Raw genomic sequence first — 24,198 nt, forward strand, 5'->3', positions numbered from 1 at the left:
TGTCTAAATAGCTGGATAACTACTCATTTCCCCCCCTTCCCTTTCTCTGAATCTGGCTCATTTTCTCTCTCCTGGAAGGACATTTTAATACTGAAAGGGCATGGAGGAGAGGCATAATACAGATTGATAAACTGTCTCCTCCCTTGAGTTAATCATCAGTCTGAGAAGAGGGAGAGTTTGTAACATTTAATCTTGTACCACAAAACCACCAAACAAATGCAACTAATTTGTTCAAAAAGACCCCAGCAGGATTTATGATTGAGATTTCTTTCTTTGCTCAAAAGTGCGGTTGCTTCTGTTGGTGATCACCAAGAGCCAAGGTCTGCCTGTCTATTAGGGGTGTACTGAGTCTGAATGTTTCTGATCCCACGGTAATGTGAGAACTTTATACCTCTGGAAAGTTATGTCTGGAAAGTTGACAGAACTTCTGCTTGGAAGTAACTTAATGATCACAGGTGTTCTGATTATTCACTCTGAAAACTGAAGTTAATGAATCTTTGAAGCGGCAAACGCAAGTGATCAAGGACTGAGAGATTACAATTCTTGTGTCAAGGTTAATTAAATTCAGTATCTATGTATCACATCATTTTTGGAAGGCTGCAACTTAATTCCTGGTTTAAAATAATTTACAGTTATTTCTCTTTGGCTCTTGTTTTTATTTTGCTTCTCACTTTTTTTTGTAAAAGTAAATGGACTTAAATGCTTGTGGGTTGGGTCAAAAGATACAGGCATGGAAGATTTTTGGAGCTGTCAGTCTTTTCTAGTAGCTGCACTGACCTTTCCCACAAGGTGCAATTATGTTCTATATTTGAGCCTGTTTGGCCTGAGGTTGCTGACAAAGCAAGTGCTGTCCCAGCTCAGCTTTTGAACTCCTGTCTTTCTGATGTGGCAGAGTGTTCCTGAAGTTGATCCTGCAGCAAATATGCACAATTCCCAGTCTCAGCAAAGGATGAGCACCAGTTCTTACTCTTCGTCCTCTCCAACGGCTTATTCTGCTCCTCAGGCCCCAGCCTTGAATGTGACTGGTCCCATCACTGCTAATTCTGAACAGGTATTGGCATGTTGATTCTTTCAAGTGAGACTCTTTCAGCAAATCAAATTAGAAATTAATTTTCAGAGGAACTTTTATTGTAACTCTTTGTACTTTGTCTCCCAGATCTGGCTCTACTTAGTAATCTTTATTCCTGTTGTACTGAAAATTCTGGGCTTTGCATGTGTCTCTGTGGCCTGGTAATGGCAGCACAATCTGCTGGTCCAGCTCAGCAGTACTTTAGCAGTTATTCCAATTAGCCCCTCTCCTTTCAAGGCACAGAATGTCTTACAGATGCAGGAAGCCAAGCCCTTGCAAATGCCCTAATATAGGATTTTCTTTGCTCCCTGCAAAATGATAACTTCAGAGCCAAAGATTCTACTTAAAATATGTACATCTTTCCTCACACTGAAGTCAGGCACCACAGCCAAGGTCTGGCTTTAGGTGCTGTTTGCAATTGCTTCCCTTCCACACAGACACAGTACATCTGGGTTTGTGATGATAATTCTTTTCTTTTTTTGTTCCTTTTCTCCTGGGTAAACATTTTATCTTTTTTGTTTTTTTCCTGCTAGAATGTCTGGAGCCTGAGATATCAAGTCAGACAGAACCAGAGATATCTCTAAGTCAGTTCTTGAAAATGAACTGCTTAAACCAAAAGATTATGCAGTGTTTTGCTGTCTTGTTACCCCAATTTAGATTGCCCGGCTGCGCAGTGAGCTGGATATTGTTCGTGGAAATACAAAAGTGATGTCTGAAATGCTGACAGAAATGGTACCTGGACAAGAGGATTCCTCAGACCTTGAGTTACTCCAGGTAAGTTTCCTAGAAAATACGATTCTGATCCTTTCTGTGCTTGTGTTTCTCTGGGGGGTGTGTGTAGTTGTAGCTCACTTTACAGCCCACACTTGGATACATGATGGATGTGGGTTGTGCCTGACCCTGGTAAGTGTCACCACTTGATTTTCTTCATTTGTTAAAGCTTCCAGTGACAAGGATTTCCTGACTTCCCTTGACATTTCTTCAGTGCTTTCCTCTTTGTGTAGCTAGAAGTTATTTTTTCAAGTGTTGAATATCAGGTCTCCTTTTTCACTAGGCAGCTTTAGAATTGCCACAGGTTCTGTAAGCCCTGAGCATTCCTGCTTCTTTTATAACCCCCATCACCACTTGTACAGTGTCAAAACATTCCCAGTCACCATGCAGGAAAAAACACTCCATATTTCCATGTGGACTAAATAATGTTAAGGATATGTGGGTTCTCTGACACTTGAAATCTTATCTATGAGCTAATAGTCTTTCCAGAAGATGAGTTTTCCTGAAGGTGTGGTGTCTTAAGGCACGTGCTCAGGTGAAGTTCCATGGTGTCCAGAGGGCTAGACTGGGTAATCAGGAGGGATTTCTTTGCTGGAAAATCTCAATCCAGTGCAGCAGCACGCATCTCAAGAGGGAAAACAGTATAAATCAAGCTCGTGTCTCGGGCTTCTCCCCTATTTCTCAAGGTCAGTGGTTGTGGTGTGGCCTTTTGGCTGAGGAAAGTCACAGAGACCCACGGATGAGAAGCACCGATGAAGAGCATTGCAATCTGACATTCCAACTTTTGCTCCTAATGTGGGATTTGCCTTTCCACAGCTTCAGAAATAGCCTTCTGTTTTGATCCTCCAGCAGGGAGGATGGGCTCACACAGCAATCCATTCGGAGGAAGGCAGGGAATGCTCTTGGTGACACATCAGAGTTTGAAATCCATCCAAAAACTGGTCTCTCCCATGCAGTGGCATTGTGTGTTTGTCTCGGAGCCATCATGGCAGCTGATGAGAGGCTTTGCAATAAGAGCCTTTCAGTCACTGCCCATTTGGGTTGAACTGCTCAAAACAAAAGCAGCTTCCAGGAAACCATTACAGGCCAATATCGAGCAGTTTGCTTGCACTGAGAAACAACCACCAGCATCTTGACAGCATAACCTTAGAGCACAGCTTTAAGGTGAAGGAACTTGATCATAAAATGGAGTGACAGCATTGATTCTTTATTCCAGCTGGTTCCCTTCTGTGACTGGTGCATCCTAAAACTGAATCACAGAGCTGGGGAGAACCCGTTTTTTATCACAAAGGATGCTTAGTCTTTTGAGAGCTGGGTGCTGCATGCAAGGAGGTTTATATAGCCCTGCTCCTTAAATAATTCCTGACATTTTCTCCAACAATCAAATGTAAACAGCCTGCGAGAGAGCCAGCTCTGAGCAGAATAGATAGGTACTGTCAGCCCTCTCAGAAAGGCAGCAAACAAACCTCTGAAATGTCACAATCTGCTTAGAAAGTGATGGGATCAAAACTGACATTGGAGAACACATTCCTCAAGCTGTTAAGGCAGCTGGATTGCACTAGGTGAAATTTATCCAGAGCTTAGGATGTCAGACCATGCAAGGAAAACAAACACATTTTTGCTTTCATCCTGAAGGTTGTGTACCAACAAGTCATCCTTGTTTAGTGCTGAATTTTTGCTGTGAAGTGAAGCTGGGAGGAGTGGAAGATGACAGAGGGACATGCTTTAGCTGGAATGTCAGTGCTTATTGAAGTAAAACCATTGGTCTGATCAGAGGCACCCTGCCATACGTCACATTTCTTCTTGCAGTTCTCCTCAGCAGACCAGTTTAACCTTTGGTCTTGAGGCCTTTCAGGACTACAGAATTCTGCTAAGTAACTGGTGATGGAAGAGATGTCCTGGAAGCATGAGAACTGGTCTAGGCAAACTGAAATCCAGATTTCTTGATAAGAAGCTTCTAAAATAAATGCCCTCACTCTGCATTCCTTAAAACATTCTTCTGAAACTCCCCATAGCCTTTGTACAGTCTCTTGTCTCTGCACTTGCTCAGTAGAAGGGAACATATCTGTGTGTCTCAGTGCTACAGGGTGTGTGGAACACTCACCTTTTCATGCTCCTGCTCCTTGGTTTGTCTTTATCCTCATGTTCTCTGTAGTTGATAAGTTCTGTGTCACCAGCACTTCTCATCCTAACACACACGTAGTACTTGTGGTAGCCCTGATGAACCTTTTTTCCCCCAGATGTTACACCATCCACATAATTTAGTTTTTAAGGATGATACTGCCAAAAAGAGCAGATTGAATTTTCCTTGAAAGCTCTCTTCTGGGAAGGTGTTGTATTAATATGTTTTATTCTTAAAACAGATGACTAAAATACAGATATTTATTTTCTGAAGTGCTCAGAGTTAAAGAAGAATCAGGAAGTTGAATTGTGAATAGGCTCTCAAGGTTTTATGCCATCATCTCTTGAAGGGCGTTTGATTAGATGTGCTTTTGGGTGACATTTAATCATGCAAAGATAAACTTGTCTTAGTGTTTCTCGGCTGGGGGATATGTTTGGCTGTGAACAGAGCTCAACTAAATCTACTTACTGCTTGTTGCTTATCAGACTGTGTGTGCACAATGCATTCCTCCTAGGAACTGAACCGAACCTGCAGAGCCATGCAGCAGAGAATTGTGGAGCTTATCTCACGAGTGTCCAATGAAGAAGTCACAGAGGAGCTGCTGCACGTGAATGATGACTTAAATAATGTCTTCCTCCGATACGAAAGGTAGGGCATCTCTCCCAGCAACCATTTACATTCATTCAGGGTTTTCACTTAAGAATAAAATAGGCCAGTTGGTGAAATTGGGCCTTCTGGGCCAAGGGTCCAATGTGACGCAGAGAGCCAAACCACAGGAACCATTTACACAGTGTTTTTATGGCCTTTTAATGAAAACATTCCTGTTTCAGCTGATTATTTTAATACTGTGATCTTCTTTTTTTACTATGCATTGAATTTTTGTGGGGCATACCCATAAAATGCAAGACAACCTTGTGAAAATGCTCTGAATGCAGAAGCTTGAGTCTGCAAGTCCCTGTTGTGCAGGGCTGTACAGGTATAGGAGCTTGGGACCAAAAATAGCGCAGCCACAGTCACTAGTTCCCCTGCTAGTCCAGGCTCTGCACAAATCTCTGTGCTGCTTCCTGGCTTAGGGAGGCTCCCGTGATCTCTCTACCCTCTGATCTCTTGAGCTTTCCAGTCTCAGTGCTGGTGCAAGGGGAGCTGCCTGATGTGGGCGGAAGCATCGTGCATGCAAAGGATTTGTTTTTAAGTAACACTTAAAATCTTGAAAAAGAAGAAAAAAACAAAAAAAAGCCTGTCTTGTGCAGAGCTAATGTTTCTAAGGGCTGGTCTGCAGGAATCATCCCCAGAGACAGGACTTGGGGCACAGGACTTTCGACATGCCAGACAAAGGCGCTGTCAGGCACATCTGCTGCAGGAGGTGGCACGTGATGCTGCAGTCTTGGGAAAGTTTAATCTTCCCCTTAATCACAGGCCTGGGGAGCGAGGCACTAAAGAGTACCCTTTGTTCCTTGCTCTTAGCACAGGGCTTTGTTTGTCAAGCCTTTAAAAATAAATTAGACTCTAGATCTGTGAATTTGTGCTGTCACGGCAGAGGCTGCAAAGACGACTCAGTGCCCTCGATTTTGCCTTTGATTCTGCCGTTCAGAGGAGATGGGGCAAACTTTGAAACAAACGCTGGCTTTTTGTGTGAAATGGTGTGTGTTTCATGCACAAGCAGGATCCTACGATTGCCAGAGTGTAACTATCACTGAGGTTTAGTCTGGTCACCCTTAATATTTTTTTCTATTTCCCCCCATCTGCAACTGCTGACTGTGGCTGATGTGTTTGTAGTCATTATTCATGAAAGGGGAGCTGAGTGATGTTACCAAGCCGTTTGTGGTGGAGTAGCTGCACTGGTCTGAGCATTCAATAAATTCCAGTTCCTCCTCTGCTATTCCAAAAGCTCCACATCCATCATGCTGATTTCTAGCACAGGGACCAAGCTCTGTCAGTGACTCAAGCAGGAGCTCTGGCCTTTGCTGTGAAGCCTTGGGATGTAAATGAACAGAAGCCTTTTGGTGAGAAATGAGGTGGGAGGTGTCTTAGGTTTCCAGCAAAGGGAGTTGGATTTCCAGTAATAGCAAACACCCACAGTTTCCTAAAATTGAAATTTGGGCCTGAATTTTGTTTTTGCTGCCTTTTAAGTCTGTGTTTTCCTCTGTTGCATTAAGAAAACATATTAGTTTGCTTGACATTCCCTGTTGTATTTTGTCCATCTGGGAGAAAACCTGGAGGATTATATGAATAGTAGAGGCTTTTTGCTGGAAAGAGAGAGACTACTTCTGAAACTACTTTGAAAAATTCAAACCTCCAAGAAATCATGGTGCTTTTCCATGGTAAGGAAGGAGGCCAGTCTGGCTTCAGAAACAGGCCATGGGAACAGGTAGTTTTGAGTTCATAGAATCACAGAATGGTTTGGGTTGGAAGGGACCTCAAAACTCATGTAATCCCACCCCCCTGCCATGGGTGAGGACACCTTCCACTAGGCCAGGTTGCTCAAAGCTCCATCCAGCCTGGCCTTGAAGACTTTTATGAAAGCTGGGTTTAGGTTTGTGGCCCCAGATCCACAGAGTAAAGAAGAGATCAGAGCTTGACTAACCAGACTTCTCCTCAGAAGTATAAGGGTTTTATCCAACATCATTACTTCTCCTTGTTGGAAAGTACCAACCTATTTGAGCATAGGCTGTGACCACCTTTGAGTCGACTCAGGATGTTTGAATCTGCTGTTCATTGTTCCTTGTGCCAGTGTGCCTGGGTTGGGCTGTGCCACACACATATGGCTCCTCATTTACATTATTGCAGCAAGAGGGAGCTGGTAAGTGGGAGTGAGATGAGCTGTGGTGCTTGGCTTGTTGAGCTGCGAGCATCAATCTTGCTGCAGTTCCCCCTGTCCCTTGGCTCACACAGCAGTCTGTCACAAAGCACTTAATGATTAAAAAAAAACCCTGAACCAAAAGACAAATCCTGCAGTGTTTTTCAAGCATGTTTGTGCTGCAAGATCAGATTAGTCAACTTCAAATCCACCTTTGCCAAGAGTGCAGCTTCTCAGCAATCCTCCCTTTGTCCTGGCTTGGAGTTAAAGCTTTCCAGCATCCTTTTGGAGCCAGGGAAAAATAAGTTCAGTGGCAAGCATGTCATGGCTTGGTTATAAAGTCACGTTTTTTATTATTTATTAGTGGCTTTAATAATCCATGTTGGGTTTTGGTTTTTTGTTTTTTGGTTTTTTTTCCTGAACAGATTTGAACGATACAGATCAGGACGCTCAACACAGAACGCCAGCAATGGAGTAAGTACCTCACTCCATTGATTCTCTCACACCAGCTGTAGTAATGTCAGTAGTATCACACCTATTACCTGCCCAGCCCTGTGTCCTGCCTGTAACGGCTAATGGTGGATGCCAGGAAAAGTAAGAATGTGGCAAACTTCAAGGGACAACTTTTAGCTCAGGAAGTCACTTCACACTAAAACATCTCTGTGTTTACAATCCTTGATGGATTTTCATTCCTCTATTAACTTTTTTGATTGCATTTGAGTACATGTGGACTTTAGGAGCTCACAGTGTCCTAAAGCAATAAGTTCCACAGTTTCACTATACATTTTTACATATTTATTTTGCATTTATATATTACAAATATTTTGTTTACATTTTATCAAGTCACTTAATGGTTTTTGTTTGCTTCACCTAATTTTTCTTCACTGTGTCTTACAATACCACTGTTCAGGTTAATTTTCTTCATGCCATTCATAATTTTAGGAGCCACTCTCATCTTCTATTTAAGCAGCCCCTTTCCAAGCTGAAGAGTTCTAATTATTCTTTAAATGAAAACTCTTTTGTAGTAATTTTGTAGTGTTCAAGGTCTGAGTTCAGGATGAATCTGTTCTTCTATTACATTTTCTATTGTTTACTTTGCTTTACCACTTCTGCAGTGTGATGCAAACTTCAGCAAAGACTCTGTATTGACACTTTAGTTGCAACAAAGAAGTTTTGTTTCTGAAAACAGTTTATACATAATATGGAAAATTTTGATGTTTAATGTTGTACTGCAAGAAGAAATTTCTGGCATGTGTAACTTCTGTGTTTCTTGTGTCCTGACAGGTACTGAATGAGGTGACAGAAGATAATTTAATAGATTTGGGTCCTGGCTCTCCAGCTGTGGTGAGCCCAATGGTTGGAAACTCAGCACCTCCATCTTCACTTTCTTCACAGCTTGCAGGGCTTGGTGAGTGCCTGATCTAGATCATGCTCTCCAATACCTATTAATGTTGCCATGTGGCCTCCAAAAGGTTTGGGTATTTGGCTTACAGGAGGATCAGAAGGCATTCCCATTCTCCTGTACTGTGGCAATCTGCAATTGAGACCCAGCCTGGCACAAAGGGTGGGATTTATTAATCAGAGGGAAGACTCATGGAGGGGGTGAAAGTTGTTGTTCATAGCAGAACTTGTACTAATATTTCTGCATAGTTATAGTTCTCTGTGAAATCAGCCTGGTGAATGTTCTTGATTTCCTTTCTACAAATTATATTTGAAACCTTTGGGTGAAAGGTTTTATGAAACTCTTAGGTGGTTTACATTAAACCAAACCAAAGATTGTGTGATGGGATCACTGGGTTTGACTGGAGGTTCTCCACTTCTTTCAGCACTGCACCAATGCCATATCCCTTTGTTTGAAAGTGTTGTTTTCACAGTCAATAACTGGAGAAAACTACTGTCCATGCCTAAAATTTTGGACTGTCTTAGTGACCAGTAAATATCTCAGGTTATTGGCAGCAGGTTCACCAATTCCCAAATGCTGGCTTCTTGGTGAGGAGCATTTATGGAGTGGTGCTTCCAGGATGAATTAGATCATCTCTACATTTTTCTTTTAAGAACACATGATTAGCATCCTCCAGCCTTTTCTGAACAAAACTGTCCTCAGTGCTGCAGCTGTTAATGGTGATGGTATTTGCATATGGTTTGTTATTTCACTGATTCACTATTTTTTCTTCTCTTAACTGCAGACTTGGGCACAAACAGTGTCAGTGGCACACTCAGCTCCCTCCAGCACAGTAATCCTAATCCTCGTGATGACTTTGACATGTTTGCACAGACAAGAGGCAGCTCTTTGGCTGAGCAACGGAAGAAGTAAGTTTGAGTTTGTCTTTAGCACTGAGTCATGGCACTGCTGTTTTCTAAGGGCATGAATCTGAAACTTCCTGACTTCAGACTGAAAAAATAGTTTTGGTGTATGTTTTTGTGCTTTTAATCCAATCCCTATCTTTTTGATTGTTATTAATATGAGCAAGTGGAGAAGTTCCTGCTGCTGGACAGAGCAGACTGGCTGGGTGCTGACTGTCTTAGTTAATGAGCTCACTGGAAACTTGGACGTGTGCTTGCCTGTACTTCTGCCTTCTCCTAAAGGCTTGTCATCCCATCCACCCGTGTTTGAGATACAGGAGCAGAGGGGTCCTTCACCTGAAGGTCATGGATGTACTTTGGTGGCTGAATTACTGTCATCAAAGGCTTGGAAACAGAATTACCACCCAGTTAACTCTCCCTTTAGCCCCAGTCAGATTCTCACAGGCTGTCAATGCAGTGTAACTTGCCTGGCTCCATGCTACCCCTAATTTATTTATATTCATAGGGCTTGCATCTCTGGAGCTGCAAGTCTGGCACTTTCAAGGGCATTTAGCAGGTCAAATTATTTTAATATAAAATAAATTCTATGCAGTTATTAAGAAATCCTTTGATCCCTGTCAAGTGATATTCAATAAAAGACATACTCAGGTATTTTTCTTTCATATATTATATCTTGCCTCCTGGCTTCACATTTTAGAGGAAGTAGTGGCTACCAGCAGTCAGAACATCATCAATATCTTGTCTCAAGCTAAGAAATGCTGTTAAATAGTTTATAAAAAAATTAGAAAACTTGAGCCTACGAATATATTTGGCTCTTTTATTTGCAGTTATCAGTATAGCTATTGGTACTGCCTCAGCTGTGGTATCAGTGCTGAGAAGAAATGCTCTGATGTAGAGGGATAAGCCACCACTGAAGATTTTGGGCTAGTAGCCTTAGTGTACAGTTAGAAAGGAGATGCATTGCAGGAGAGATCTAATCGAGGTCCCTCTGTCTCTTGTGCTAAATGAAGCACAAAACTACTCTTCCCACAACGTACCTAATGGAACAAGGAGCACGGATCATCCATGATTTCACAAGGGAGGATTGCTCTGTCTTCCTTGGATTGTGCACTGTATAAACAGAGCAGCAGGGAGGAGGAAAGGCATCAGTGTGACATGCTGTGGTGTGTAGGTGACATCTCTGGGTGTGAGAGCTCTGGGTGCTATGCTCACAGCTTGGGAGAAGCCAGCACGAGGAGGAGAGAGAGCTCCCCTTGCTCAGGCAGGCAGCCCCTCCCAGGAGCTGATTTAGGGGCACGTGTTTGTGTCTATGCAGCTCGTGCTTCACCATTGTGCTCTGTGAGATGATGCTGCTGCTGCCTCTGTCACCTGACTGCTACATGTCCCTTTTGCAGTGCAATTTAAGAAGCTTTTAACAGCTTCTGTAAATAGTGTATTTCTTTGTCTGCTTCACTGCAGTTGCATAATTTCATCTCTCTTCGAGTCTTGCTCTGCTTCCCCCCCTATGCACACATCAAGGTCAGGCTTCCAGATGTCATCTCCAAATCTTTGTTAAACATAATCTGCAATCAGGCCTCTTTTCACAGTCCACCATTTTGCTCTTGGACATTCTTAGGGTGCCTTATGACCTGTTTGCCTGCCTTTCATACTGCTGATCTTACTCTCTTTGCTTGAAGGTGCTTTCCAAAACTGATGGGTGACCTTTGTACAGAGCAATTTCCTCTTGTTAGGGTACACACAGTACCCTCCAAGTCTTGTTAAGAAAAAGAATGTGCTTTCTGGTTCCCAGGAGAGTAAATCAGGGTGTCCAGAGTATTGTTCTCCTATGAGGAAAGGCTGGGAGAATTGGGATTGTTCAGCTTGGAAAAGAGAAGGGATTGGGGTGACCTAATTCTAGTATCTGAAGGGAACCTACAAGAAAGATGAGGAGAGACTGTTTACAGAGGTCTGAAGTGACAGGACCAAGGGGAATGGCTTAAAACTGAGAGAATAGGGTTAGATTGTATATTGGGAAGAAATCCTTGTGAGGGTGGTGAAGCACTGGTACAGATTGCTAGAGAAGCTCTGGCTGCCCCATCCCTAGAAATGTCCAAGGCCAGATTGGACAGAGCTTGGAGCAACCTGGGGTAGTGGAAGGTGTCGCTGCCCATGGCAGGGGTGGAATGAGATGATATTTTTAACATTTTAACATCTTTTAACCTTTGAACCCGGGCCTTCCAATGATTCATGATTGCTCATAGGTGACTGCTGGACTTTCTTTCTAGTTCTGTGGTTTGTTCCTTTCTTCCAGTGTGACGTATGAGGATCCACAGGCTGTCAAAGGACTGGCGTCTGCCCTGGATGTTCGGAAACAGAACACAGGAGGGGTAGGTCATGGCTTTGTGTTTTGTTACCTGTGTGGAATCCAAGCTGCAGGCAGCTGCTTTGACTGAGCTTCTCATTCTGTATTCCAGCAACGTGGCAGTAATGGCTGTTTTGAAATTGGTATCTGGGAGCAAGTACTTGCTCAGTAATGATCTCTAAAGAGATGCTGCACTCCAGTCTAAAAGACTTCAGAATCATAGTGGGTAAATTCTCCTGTGTCCTTGCAGCTTGTCTGGGGAATCCAGCTCTTTGGCTAGAATCACTGCTGAGAAGAATTAAATGGGGAATGTCCTGTGAACACTGATGTGCATTGGCTTGATTTGGTTTTGCTTATGAAAGTCTTAATCTACTAGACATTTCTCCAAGTGCATGGATACATGAGCGAGTTATAGGGAGAGAAATTATGCAGATTTTTAATGCTTCACATTCTTTGCCATAACTGCCCTCACCTGCAGCCTGTTATGATTGCCCAGGGCAGGCTCTTGCTCTCTTTTGTGGGCAGAAGAGCCCCATGTGCTGTCACCTCACAGCAGCTGACACTTAAAACATGGGTGAGAGAGCTTGGGCAGCTTTGTCTGCATCCCTCGGTGAAGGCAGAAGTGAAGGAGCTTTCAGATCATCCCTTGGCCCCTTTCTACCACCCTGCTCTTTAAAACTGTGCTGCTCTTTTGTACACAGCTGTGTGTAAGTTTTTAGAGGCCAGAGCAAGTTCAGAGCCTATTCCAGTCCAGTTTTGGGTTGTGATGACCACTAGGGAGCACGGCAGAGCCAGCGTAGCATGGGAGAGCCAATGCAGTGTGCACATGCCTCCCACCGGGGAGAATTGCTCCCCATGCCTTGGCTGATCCACCCTGGTTCTTTCATGACATGAACTGGGAGTGCTCTGGGCAGCTGGCATGCCTGGCAGCTTGTGCTCCAAACCAGGGAGAGTTTGTGTTGGGAGCCAGCTGGGGTCAGATCCCAGCTGCCTGCCTGCCTGGGCCATTGTTCAGTGGGAGCAGGGCTTCAGCTCTTACAGAGCATCCCCAACCCACAGACCTACCTGCTTCTTCCTGTCCCTGTCCTCCTGCAGGAAGGGTGATTTATAACCCAGGTCAGCCACATGACCAGCTGGAGCTCAGCCCCATAAAAACCTCATGGCAGCAGCACTGAGGGAAAAGGGGAAGCAGGAACAGAAATATTTCTTCACAGGAATTCCTGAATTCAATGTGACATCGCAAGCCCCCGGTATCACTGAGCTGTTATTGGCAGGACCTGGGGAAGGATTTGTGATTCTGCTTTGTGTTCCTGGCTAACCAAATGCAAGGGGCTTGCATTTAGCTGGTCAAGGGGGCTGTGTTCCACCAGAGGCCTCAGGGTCATGTCTTTATTTATTAACACTTTTGTTCCCAGCCAGTTCTGTCCTAAGCAGCAGCACAACGTGTCATTCACACCAGAAGAGCTGCTGCTCTGCCCCAAGTGTTGTCAGTCCAAAGGCCTGTGGCTAAGCTCATATGAGGGTCAAAGTTTTTTGGGGTAAATGCCTTATAGGTTGTGGATCTTGGGGCTCTGAGTTGTCAAGACTTTCAGCCTCTTTTCAAAGGTCCTGGAGACTGTATCATGTAATCAGAAGATTACTGCATTGTTTTGAAATGCGGTCTCTCTGTAATTGGTAAACACTTTTTCTCAACTGTTGTGAGGCTTGTGGGTGTCTCTTCTTAAAGGAAATAAAAATTAAACTCTCCTAAAGTTACCAGCCCCAGCATGTGTAGCAAAAAACTGGCAGTGCTCAGTAAACGAAAAGACAGACTTTAATTTGGGTAGAGCTAATTTAAGAACGGCTCTGGGGAGGAGCCAAAAGCTTTGCAACACATTCTTCACACACATCTCATTCCAGCACAGTTGTCCAGTGGTAGAATTCAGCACATCCGACGTTTCTAATGTAGTCGTTCTCGGAATGGTCTGCAGAGAGGAGGCTGGTCACGTGGCATTAGCTGTCTTTTAATGTGATTTAACAGCTGGAAACAAGATGAGCTAAAAATACATTGTTTTCTTAATATTGCTTTTCCATGTTGGGAATTGCTTTTGTTGCCACAGAGTTGTTGCATGATCACAACTGGGAGGAGAGGTGTCCAAGAAACAATTCTCTGGTGTTACACAGGGAGTATGAAATTGGAATGATTCATCCCCCACCCTTTTTTTTTTTTTTTTTTTTTTTTTTTCAGAAAATGAGACGTAAAAGATTGCAGCTGATTCTCCATTACCTATGTTAATGGGGACAGGAGAGGTGTCCTGTGTGTGCAGGTGTTTGGGTGGATATACATAACACACCAGTGGCTCTCTGCTGGGCTCTCCCAATTCTGGGCTGGAGCCACTGCACTCTGCTGAGTTCAAACAAGCCTCTCCAGAACTGGAGATGACTCTGCATCCCACCCTGGCTCGGGGAGGAGATGCTGAAGGACACACAACCATCTTAGAGTGTTTGTGGTGCTGTGCCATGCAGTCTGCAGCCTGCTCAGGGGAGCTGGATGCATCAGCAGTCCTTTAACCTCTGTGCTTTTCAAGAGGGGCAATTTGAAAGGCTGCCAGGACACTGCAGCAAACTGCCCTGACTTCCCCTCCACTCAACACCCTCACAGAGCTGCTGTGCTGTCTGTGTGGGGCACAGTCTAACTGCTGAGAGCAAGGACCTGAGAAGGGTGTGCTGCAACTCACAGCTTCATAAACAAGGGGGCTCCATTGAGAGTTTCCAGTGCAGTCTCACTGACTGCATAAGCTTGTACAGCCTCACTTTTCCTTCTTGTAAGAAGATGACAAACATCAGCCTCACTACTATCCAGTGATTGGTTCATTTTATTATTATTTTTATTTTTAAGGACATCATGGAGGGAGTGCTAAAATGCTGTGAACTGTCTATAGGAAGTGCAGAATTCTGGGTGAGGTCTGTCCCCTTATGGGCAGAGCTGACAGGCAGAGGGGGACACAACTGCTTCCAGAAGCTACTGTAGGCAACTCTGTGTGTGTATGTGTGTGTCTGTGTATGTAAAGTTTTTAACTGTTTTATTACTTGATCATGGGTTGTTGCTGTGGTTTCTCTCTTTATGGACCTTTCTGTTCTCAACACAGAGGAGAGGTAAAGGTGGGAACTCAGACATGGAGCCCATAGACAAGTGGCTAATTACACAAGGAATGGTGAGGACTTCACCAGTGAAGCAATTCCTACTGCCCACCCCAGTCCCTGACCTAGAATAACCATCCTCCATTCACCTCTCGTCCTGCCCTATTGAACCGCTTGAAATCAGACAGTACAAGGAGTTCATTTCCCACCTGCATCATTACCTGGGGCAAAGGGAAAGATTTGCACCAATTTCTGGTATATACAGCACAAAGACCTGTAAACGACCAAATCATTTGTAGGATCCCACATCACCTTCAGAAGAGGCCTTGGGGATCCAGTTGGTTCCTTCTACTGTCTTGATTTATTTATGCAGTATCCACTTTTCGAGGGATAAACACAAGTCTCATGGATCTTATTCATAAAGAGGACACTTGCTATCTGTCTGTAAAGCAGCCTTTTCTGGTAGTGCTTAGCTTAATGGTCTGGAATAAACATAGGGAAGTTGTAGGATCATATGTAGTTGAATGGAGTAATGTAGGGATCATTCTTTATGCAAGGAAGGCAATGGGAGAGCTGCTGCCCAGATTGACATCTTCAATCCCACTGGCATTAGGAATCAGACTCCAAAAGGTACAATAGTGTTTCTGGCTTTAAGGATTTAATTCCTATGTCTGGTGATGCCAGTGCCTTGATAAAATCAGGTTTCTGTAGATCACTGAACCTGTGCACATTCTGACCTTGTTTGAAGTTGTCCTTCATCAATGTGCTTGCAGAGAGAAGTTCAAAGTCTGCTTTAGGTGCAGAAGCAAGAGGAAGGGAAAAATAGCCTCAGCTATGCCTTAAAGCCAAGTTCTAAAACCATTTTTGGACGATGTAATCCATAATTTTAAGTGTTTGAGATTAGTACCAATAATGTGACCTAACTAATAATGTAGAAAATCCTCCTGAGACAGTCCTGGCAGCAGCCAAGTTCAGAGAGGTGCAGGGAGAATTCCCTTTGTTCTGAGGTGTGCTGGCAGTGCAGCATGTGGGGTTGAGCACCAGGAAGCCCGTGGAGAGCAGGAATGTCTCACTCCAGGGACAGCCCTGAATGTCCCAGACTAAGCTGCCTAGTGCTTAAAAAGAGAAATATCCCAGAAAGTTTAAAGTTCAAAAAATCTAGAGTCTGCAGTATCTACTCTGTGAAACACATTTTTTTCTTCTGGATGTAGGGCTAATCCAGATTATTTCTCAGGGCCAGTTTGGAAATTTAGCAGAAGATTGCATGGCTGGTGCACACACAGTGATGAGACAGGTGTTGTATCTACCTGCCCAAAAGCAGCTCCATGCCTGCTCACACACGTGGATAAGCCCACTGTGGGTACCTGTCCCTGGGAGCCAGAGTGTCATTTTGGTGCTGTCAGACACCCACAGCTCACAAGGTGAGAGTGAACAGCTGTAAAATGAGCAGCAGTATCAGCTTTTCCTCTGATACTGTTGGCTGTGGCTCACAGAGGCTCTCGCTGTTCGGTGGCTCTGTTGCAGCCAGGGATGTGCTGTGCCACTGTTAGATGTTCATCCATAATGAATAATCCAGTGATTGAGTTAGTTCTTCTTCTTTGCCTTTCCACTGTTTACAAGAGCGGGGAAGCATGAAATCAGCACCCCTGCTGTTCACACCACTCACACCACTGCTTTATTAAAAAAGCAAACAGCATATTCCTTCATTGGCTTGTGGTTATTCAGTCTGGAAAAAGGATACTGCAGCATTCATGGAGGCATATGGATTTGGGGAGGGAAGGGGGCCTGGCTGTTCAACCAGTCACTGCTCTTACAAACCTTTCACCTTGTTTGTATGCTAAATATGAGAGAGAAATACCTAAAATAAAACTAAACTAATCATTAACTCAGTTTCTCTCTTAACTGGCTGTAGTTCTTAACAGTATTTATTAATGTGACCTGTAGCATTTACAATGCCAGTGGATAACTAGAATCCCAGGTATGAACTTGATGTGCCCACTCTGTGGGGTGCTTTTTGTACTTTGATGAGGAGGAAAGGGACGAGCTGACACTGCTGTTCCCTGTGCCTGTACAACACTGAGACCACTCAAAAGGAATTCTCCACTTGCCAGAGTGGTTCTCGCATCTCATGACCTGACATTGTTCTGTACAAACTGGGATACATTTCAGCTTTGGGTTGAGTCCTTTCCACTCCATTTCTCTGCATCCCAGTTCACCACCCACCTTTGCAGTCTCTGGCTCTCCTCTCACAGTAAATTTGGCAAGTGTTGTTCTTGTTTCCAGTTAACCTGTGGCTCAGTTCTGCCATCAAGATGATGCCAGAACCATGGAGACAGACAGAAGCCACACTTTTATCCATCCCAGCTCTACCTACAAAATTAAAGTAGACAAAATTATATTGGCAGAAAATGTTTCTGGTATTTATATGACTGAGGGATGGGAGGTGAGCTGTTCCAGTGACAGATGCCTGCAGTGTGAGGTCAGGGTTTTGCCATGCAGGTCTCACACAGGGGTCCATATCAGCAGCAGTTAGGCACAGACTTTACCACAGAGCCACGTTTTAGTGCAGGTAGTCTCACAGTTTCCTTCTCATGAGACTGGACAGCTATTGAGATTTGCATTAATATATTCCTTTCTTAGAATAATCTGTCAACCCACTCACATACCAAAAGGGTTATTTGTTATGAAAGTGAGAAGTAGGTGTTGCTTAAGCCACCGTGTCAGGATATTAATTGGGACAGTGGCAGGGGAAAGAAGAAACTGAACCAGAATTCACCGAAAGTGATATGAGCACCACTCAACATTCTGTCTTGACTGCCAGCAGCATGCCTGGCTGGAGAGGAGAGCCCTCTTTTGTAGGGAAGATAGGTGAGTAAAGATTAAATGAAACAAACCTCTGTTAATTAGTAACCAAGTGGGATGCCGCTATGTGCCTTCAAGAGAGAGATAGGATCTGAGATGTGGAAATGCCTTGGGTAAGGTGAGACTGTTGAATAACATCATCTTCTTGGAGACTGAAGTGCTTGAATTGCGGCTAAGCCCAAAAACAGGCACAAGAAGATCTCATTTCTTCCATGTGGTGGGACCCTTCTCCCTGTTGAAGGCAAGCAAGTGCTTTCCCTTAGCCAAAGACCACGGGGGTCTCCTCACCCAGCCGTGTTATTTTCAGAGCACTGTGCAAGGAAAACCCAATCCCCCGTGTCGGGGAGGGCTGGCACTGTCTGGACACGCCTGTCAGATCCAGATGTGCTGGTTGTTGTACGGGCACAACAGGCTGTGCTGGGGAACGCGCTGCACCCGAGCTCCTGCCTGCCCCCTGTGCCACGAGTAAATGCAGTTACGAGTAACCAAGGAGTTAATTTAATCCTTACAACATAAAGTCAAGCGTGTTCTAATATTGAGGCCAAGCAGCTATTTCAAGATCACAACAGCTTTAAATAGATGGTAAGGCTGTAGTAGTAAGCTGGAGTAGCCTGCTGGTATGCTCCTAGTGCTGCTGTAGGAATGACAGACCTTTACCACTGCTAACCAGAGAGAGGGAGTGAGTAGCAACTAACCAAGAACTGGTGTCAGCTTTGTTAAACATCTAGAAAGAAGTGGAATTAACTAAGCTATTACAAGGCAGTAGTCTAGCAACAATTAGCATAAACCTTGTTAAACATTTTAAGAACATTAATGAGCTCACCTAGAGACCTGAATTGTCATTTCATACCTGCTTCTTTTCCAGTGGGATCATTTTTAATAGAAATAAAATGTGATAATAATAACCTTAAACTGTCTTTTTAAGGGTAGAATATTGGATTTTATGACTTCTGAGGAAATATATTGGCAATACTCTTTGGCTTTTGATTGCTAGTGAGAACATCAACACAATCTAACTTAGATAAGTAGGAACTTGAATTCCAGGTTCCTGTGGGTTTTGTGGGATTGAACACTCAGTTCTGTTCTCCCAGCCCTCCTTTTTCATTTCCCTTTCAAGACTGTTGAGATGATCCCATTTGTAGGATTTTCCAAAGACTAAATAAAAAAGGAATTTAAACAATCAGCCCAACTTTTAATTAAAGCCAGTTACTTAAAGTACCCAAAAATATTTTGTGACTTAATTTCCATTTACTTGAAGTATAGACTTAAAATATGTCTATAAATTGCAATATCTTTATGCAAACAGCTTTTGTAGCCAGCACCGACTATCTGGGGAGCTCTCTTGTCAAGACTGAGAGCTTCACTGGACCATGGAAGTTTGCATAATCAAAGTATCAACAAGACTGTGTCCCATTCCAGAGTTTTTTCCATGTAGTCTGTGGCTGCCACTGCTGCTTGTTCCCAGAAACCATTGTCTTTTTTTAATGCGTAAAGTAGTTAATTTATTTTTACATTGCCTCTGTTGGAATTTAGGGATTAGTTATAACAAATTCCCCTGCATATTTTTCAGTTTAGGGATTCTGAAAGGGGAAGACTTGCCAAGTACCCAGCTGACTGGCAAAAACTGAGCTTGTCTGTATGGTCATTGTAAAATGAAAAAATAAATGGTACAATGTTATCGTCAAAATAATTTAAAACTTCCAGTTGCTCTTCGAGAGTTTCCTCCCTTTTTATTCTTGAACAAATTAAACCTGACACATGTAACCCATGTTTTATGAGGAACTGGGGCTCAGATTCTGAGGAAAGTAAACTGGAAGTCTGTGCATGGAAGGAGCAATAGGATACATGTAGGATACAAACCCTCAGCACTTCTGTGGGTGTGCTGGGAGACAGGGGAAGCTTTTTAAAAGGTCAGTGCTGAACAGCAAATGGCTGACACACTCAGATGTTTATCTTACAGCTTTGTCTGCTTCTCTGCAAGAAGTGCTCTTGCACTTCTGAGGGCTTTGTTTGTTTAAGTAGCTCTAGCTGAAAGTAGAATTCCTTCTTCTGCTTTTTTTTCTTTCATTTAAAAAAAATTGTTACAAAACACCACCGCACAAACTCGTGTGCTGCTGAGCTGTTCTTCGAGGACTTCTGCAAGTTCAAGAGTCCTGTGATTCTCAGGAACTCAGTACTTGATCAGTCATCTGTCATATTTTCAGGATGATCAAGATTTGAGCTGCTGTCTCTTCTAATACAGGAACATAGTACTGCCACACTTTTTAGAACAGCTGCTCTTATATTCATAAAATCATAAAATTCTGGAATGGTTTGGGATGGAAAACAAGATATCTCATTCCAGCCCCCTGCCACAGGCAGGGACACCTCCCAGTATCCCAGGCTGCTCTAAGCCTCATCCAACCTGGCTAGGAGCACTTCCAGGGATGGGGCAGACACAGCTTCCCTGGCAACCTGAACCAGGGCCTCCCCAGCCTCAAAGGGAATAATCTCTTCTAATATCTAATCTAAATAATCCATCCTCTTTCAGCTTAAAGTTATTCCCCCTTGTCCTGTCACTGCAAGCCCTTATCCAAAATCCCTCTCTAGCTCTCTTGGAGCCCCCTGTGTTCCTGTAAATTTTATTCACAGAAAAGGCAAAATAAGGCCAGCTATTTTCCTTCTCCCTTCTATGCACATATTCTTATCCTTAGAGAAACATAAGCACCTTCCTGAGCTGCAATCCAACTAATAGCTCAGAGGCTGAACCTTCCACAGTGTTACCTACTGCGTACAGGTTAAGCAACACAGGAGAAAGGCAGCAGTGCAACTTCTGCAGTAGGTTTTAGGTTGCTGTAGGCTGAATAAATTAATTACTTTATATCTCTGAAGCCAATATTTTATAAAGCTGTTAAACCAAAGAGACAGTTTTACAAGATGCAGCTTGTCCTTGGGAAGGAATGTTTTGGAAGGTGCTTAGAGCTCTTCCCTTGTGAGTGGTCGTCTGGGCCAGCTCGCAGCAGCTTCAGCTCACTTTGTGTGTGAATGATTCAGGAAATCAGAAAGGGGCAGTTTCCCTGAATCTGGCCCATTCCAGAGAAAACAGCAGGAATTTATTTTCTGTTTGGGATCTTTCTGAATTCGCTGGAAGCAAAATGACTCCTTGTACCTCTGACCCTGTGAACTGTCACTTTGTCCAGCAACCTGTCAAGTCAGAGCCCAGCCACCTTCCTGGTGCTGCTCTTTGGGGGAGATGCTTTGGATTGAGTTCTGGATTTCCAGTTCTTTGACACAACTAATCCACTTTAGCACACCTCACCTCAGTACAAAGGGTCACTTGATTCTGTGAAAAAAATCCTGAGGAGCTTTGCTAAACAGCCTCAGCCTCTGTGATCCAGCATCTGTCCATCTTCCTCTGCTAGAAGTGCCTGAGAAAACTACATCTCCCAGGAAATGCATCTGCAGAGCCTCTTCCAGCTCTTCTTATTGAATCACAGAGTCATTAAGGCTGGACAAGACCTCCAAGACCATCAAATCCAACCATTAACCCCCACTGCCAAGGCCACAACCAAGAAAAGTCCCAAAGCACCACATCCACAGGGTTTTTTATCACTTCCAGGGTGGGATTCCTGTGAGAGGTTTCAGGCAAAGCTATGGAGAACTCCTGACACCTTTTCTACCTAGGAGAGTCCTTCTATCAGTGCCAGATCTCCTCCCTGCCTGCCCTGCTGCTCAGCTGCCGTGCCCTGGCCTGCAACTTGCATGTCTGACATTGTTTTCTAACTATTTTTCAGGTTGTCCTTACCATATCTATTGTGGTGTTTTCCTGTTTACCTCGGCACCCCTCTGTTGTATTTAAGCAGTGTAGTTAAGTCAGGAAATTCTACACCTAATACTCAGTAATTTCCCTTTGCTGACCCAGTTACCCTTAGCACTGTGTGAAATTGCTGCCCTTCAGCTGCCTCTGCACTGCCTGTTGCAATCACATCAGTATGGTGACCAGGGGCAGGGGCAGAGGCAAACCTTCCATGCCTGAGTGTTAAACTATCCCTGGAGCCTGACCTGCTCTGGAGAGCCCTGCTGCAGCTCTGGGGCTGTGCTCTCCTCCTCTGCCCCCTCCTCCTCCTCCCTACCTTTGAGACTCTGCACTTTGCACTGGCACACACTGGGCTCTGCTGCCGAGGGTCACCTTTGGCAGAGGACTGGAAACTGGGAGCTGGGACAGTTTTGCTTTAAACCCTTGTGCCAAGGCTTGCCAGCACTCAGTGCTGTGGTGGGAGGAGGATCTGGGAGGAAGCATGACTGTACCCTGGGCTCTGACTTCTCCACCTGCAGGGAAAACCAAATTGTTTTCATAGGAGTGTTGCCTGAAGACTTTGAGCCCCTCCTTTTTCTAACCCTTCACTGTGGCTAATACCCATTTTAGAAAAAACAAAAGGTGTAAATTTAACATTTCAAAGCCTAACTGATATCCAGTATTCTACCCTTAAAAGCATTTCACGATCAAGATTAGAATCATCAGTCCATCTTGATGGTTTTAATATGTGGTCGAGAAGTCACTCATCTTACACTGGCATCCAGTCACGTCATTCCCCATAATCTTTCTCTTGTTTTTTTTTAGCCTTGTTGTTCATAATTTCCTTTCCAAATTGTTTCTTTATTTGAAATGCCATTTATATTTTGTTGCCTTTTTTTTTTTCCAGCACATCTTACATCTTTGTTTTTGTTTTGTTTTTAATCTTATTTCTGGCGTTTTCCATCGCTCTGTGGCCATGATTGTGGATGTGTTTTGGTTTTTGCCTGCCTTGCTGTTCTCTCGCTGCACTCCCTAGATCCCTGTTGCACAGTCCTCTGTCATGGATGACATTGAGGAGTGGCTCAGTACCGACTTGGTGAGACTCTTTATATTTTCATTTTTCACTTGCACGGGTAACTTTGAATGCATTGCTGAGTTCCTGGTACTTCTCATAGTGGGAAGCAGTGAAAATTCCCAAGCAGAGAGTTTGGTTCCCTTTGAAGGGGATATCTTAGCAGGAGTAGTCAAGGTTGTGTTCAGCAATTCAATCAAAACACTTTTTTTCTGAGCTGTTTTATTTTCCCTTCTCCATGTGAACATCACAGAATAGCCTGTGTTCCAGAAAACATGGGATTCTGATCCTTAAATAGGGAAGCATTAAATATGGGCTGGATTTTTCTGCACCAGGCTTAAAGTCCATGTTTAAAGCTGCATTATTTAGACAGGATCTAAGTTCATGCTTATGTTGAGGCATGCTTTTAAGAGATGCTGGAACAGGGCTTAGATTCCTTTCAAATCAAGATGTCTTTGTTAAACTGGCAGGCAATCTTGACATGTTTCATAATAGTAATAATAAAAATTTATAAGTTTCTCTTCAATGTCTATAACTTTCTCCTAAATGATTATTGTCTGGTAATTATTAAACAAACAAACAAAAAGCAGCACTAAAAGTAGCTTTGCCTTCACCCTGGAGTTTGTTTTGCTGTCCCAACACACATTTGCTTTAAGCAGGACACAACTAGTACACATTTATTCTGTTTTGTTGGGTTTTTTTTCAGTGTAAGCATATGACTCAAATCAACCAAGTGCGTTTTGGGGGGTGGGTGGTGGGTTGTGTTCACACTGTTCTTTTAAACATGGTTTTAGTGAACTAAACTTGCCCTCACCATATCCCTAAGGATCATCTCCTCCCATTCTTCCAGCTTCAGGCAGAAAACTCCAAATTCCTTAGGGTTTCCCCCAGCCCCTTGCTGCTGCCTGCTCAGCTCTCAGCTGGGAGCTGTGGGATTCAGCTGGAAGCAGAGCTGCAGGCACACTCTGGCACATCAGCCCTGTGCTCTGGCACTGGAGGAGCTGGCTGTACTGGAAGGAAGAAAATTCTCCAGCTCTCCAGAGGTGCCTGAAGTGTTTAAACAGATTATGGGTTCAGTGTTTGATTTTGGCAGACTGACTACTGGCTGTCTCTGAAATGTCACAGGGTTCCAGCTGCAGGTAGGTTTGTCAGGCCTTGGTACAGGAGTAACTTTCAAATTGAATTACAAACTGGCCTCATTTTGTAAAAGAAATACAGTAAATGTAGCATGTCCACTCTGCTTAACCAATAAACTTTGGTCTTTGCCATTTAAATTAATTTAGAGGGAGAGAAGATCTGATGGAGAGATATGGAGGTAGCTCTGTGCATCTGTCATCCCCAGCACAGACTTGCACAAAAGGAACAAAGCAGAGAAGTGTCCTGGAAATGCCTGAGCAAGCCTGGGGATGTCCCTGGGCCCCCATCCCTATGTGGGTGCAGCAGAGAGATGCCTGTGAAAATTTGGACTGGATTTCTGTTTTTCACTCTGGGTCACCTCCTCCTTGTTTTGGTAACAGCTCATTTCAATTTTCTACTTCCCAAGCAAGGAAGCTGCAGGTTAGGTTAGATAATTGTTATTTCCTTACCCTTTTTGGGGTACACTGAGACAAACACCAGCTCTGCCTGTGAAGAGGCTGCTGTGTGAACCTTTGGAAGTGCAGTAGGAAGCCAGGAGATGCTCAGGCTCTAAAATGTGAGGCCAGTCAGTATGTTCCCACTCCTGGTAGAGAAGCCAAATATAGACAAATACTTTACTTTTTCAAAGCACATTCAACATGAGGTTTTCAACTAGTATTTTTACCCATCTTAAACATCCTGATAGATTGACAAGGGTGCCTATCCCTGGATTTTTAATTTCATTATTTGAAATGCACAGACTGGTGGAAATGCAGTGACCCTGTGGCATTCCCAGCCTTTGATTCTGATGCACAAACATTAACTGCTGTCAGTATCCTTCATCCAGCT

The 24,198-nt window shown here is 43.8% G+C and overlaps 1 protein-coding gene across 4 annotated transcripts in view; it reads left to right on the forward strand.

Annotated features, from left to right (window-relative positions):
- TOM1L2 (target of myb1 like 2 membrane trafficking protein) overlaps nucleotides 1-24,198 on the forward strand; it is a 32,763-nt gene that overhangs the window by 7,292 nt on the left and 1,273 nt on the right. Inside the window, exons 5-13 of one of the 4 annotated variants that reach the window (XM_062503322.1) lie at nucleotides 893-1,051; nucleotides 1,727-1,843; nucleotides 4,477-4,610; nucleotides 7,185-7,233; nucleotides 8,044-8,167; nucleotides 8,946-9,069; nucleotides 11,354-11,427; nucleotides 14,510-14,598; nucleotides 22,198-22,257. In XM_062503322.1, coding sequence (XP_062359306.1) covers nucleotides 893-1,051; nucleotides 1,727-1,843; nucleotides 4,477-4,610; nucleotides 7,185-7,233; nucleotides 8,044-8,167; nucleotides 8,946-9,069; nucleotides 11,354-11,427; nucleotides 14,510-14,598; nucleotides 22,198-22,257 — 930 coding nt within the window. Of the gene's footprint in view, nucleotides 1-892; nucleotides 1,052-1,726; nucleotides 1,844-4,476; nucleotides 4,611-7,184; nucleotides 7,234-8,043; nucleotides 8,168-8,945; nucleotides 9,070-11,353; nucleotides 11,430-14,509; nucleotides 14,599-22,197; nucleotides 22,258-24,198 lie in introns of all 4 variants that reach the window. The other 3 variants (XM_062503323.1, XM_062503325.1, XM_062503324.1) reach the window with 3 other exon arrangements.

The sequence above is a fragment of the Cinclus cinclus genome, chromosome 16 (genome assembly GCF_963662255.1).
Source record: "Cinclus cinclus chromosome 16, bCinCin1.1, whole genome shotgun sequence".
NCBI classification, from domain to species: domain Eukaryota; kingdom Metazoa; phylum Chordata; class Aves; order Passeriformes; family Cinclidae; genus Cinclus; species Cinclus cinclus.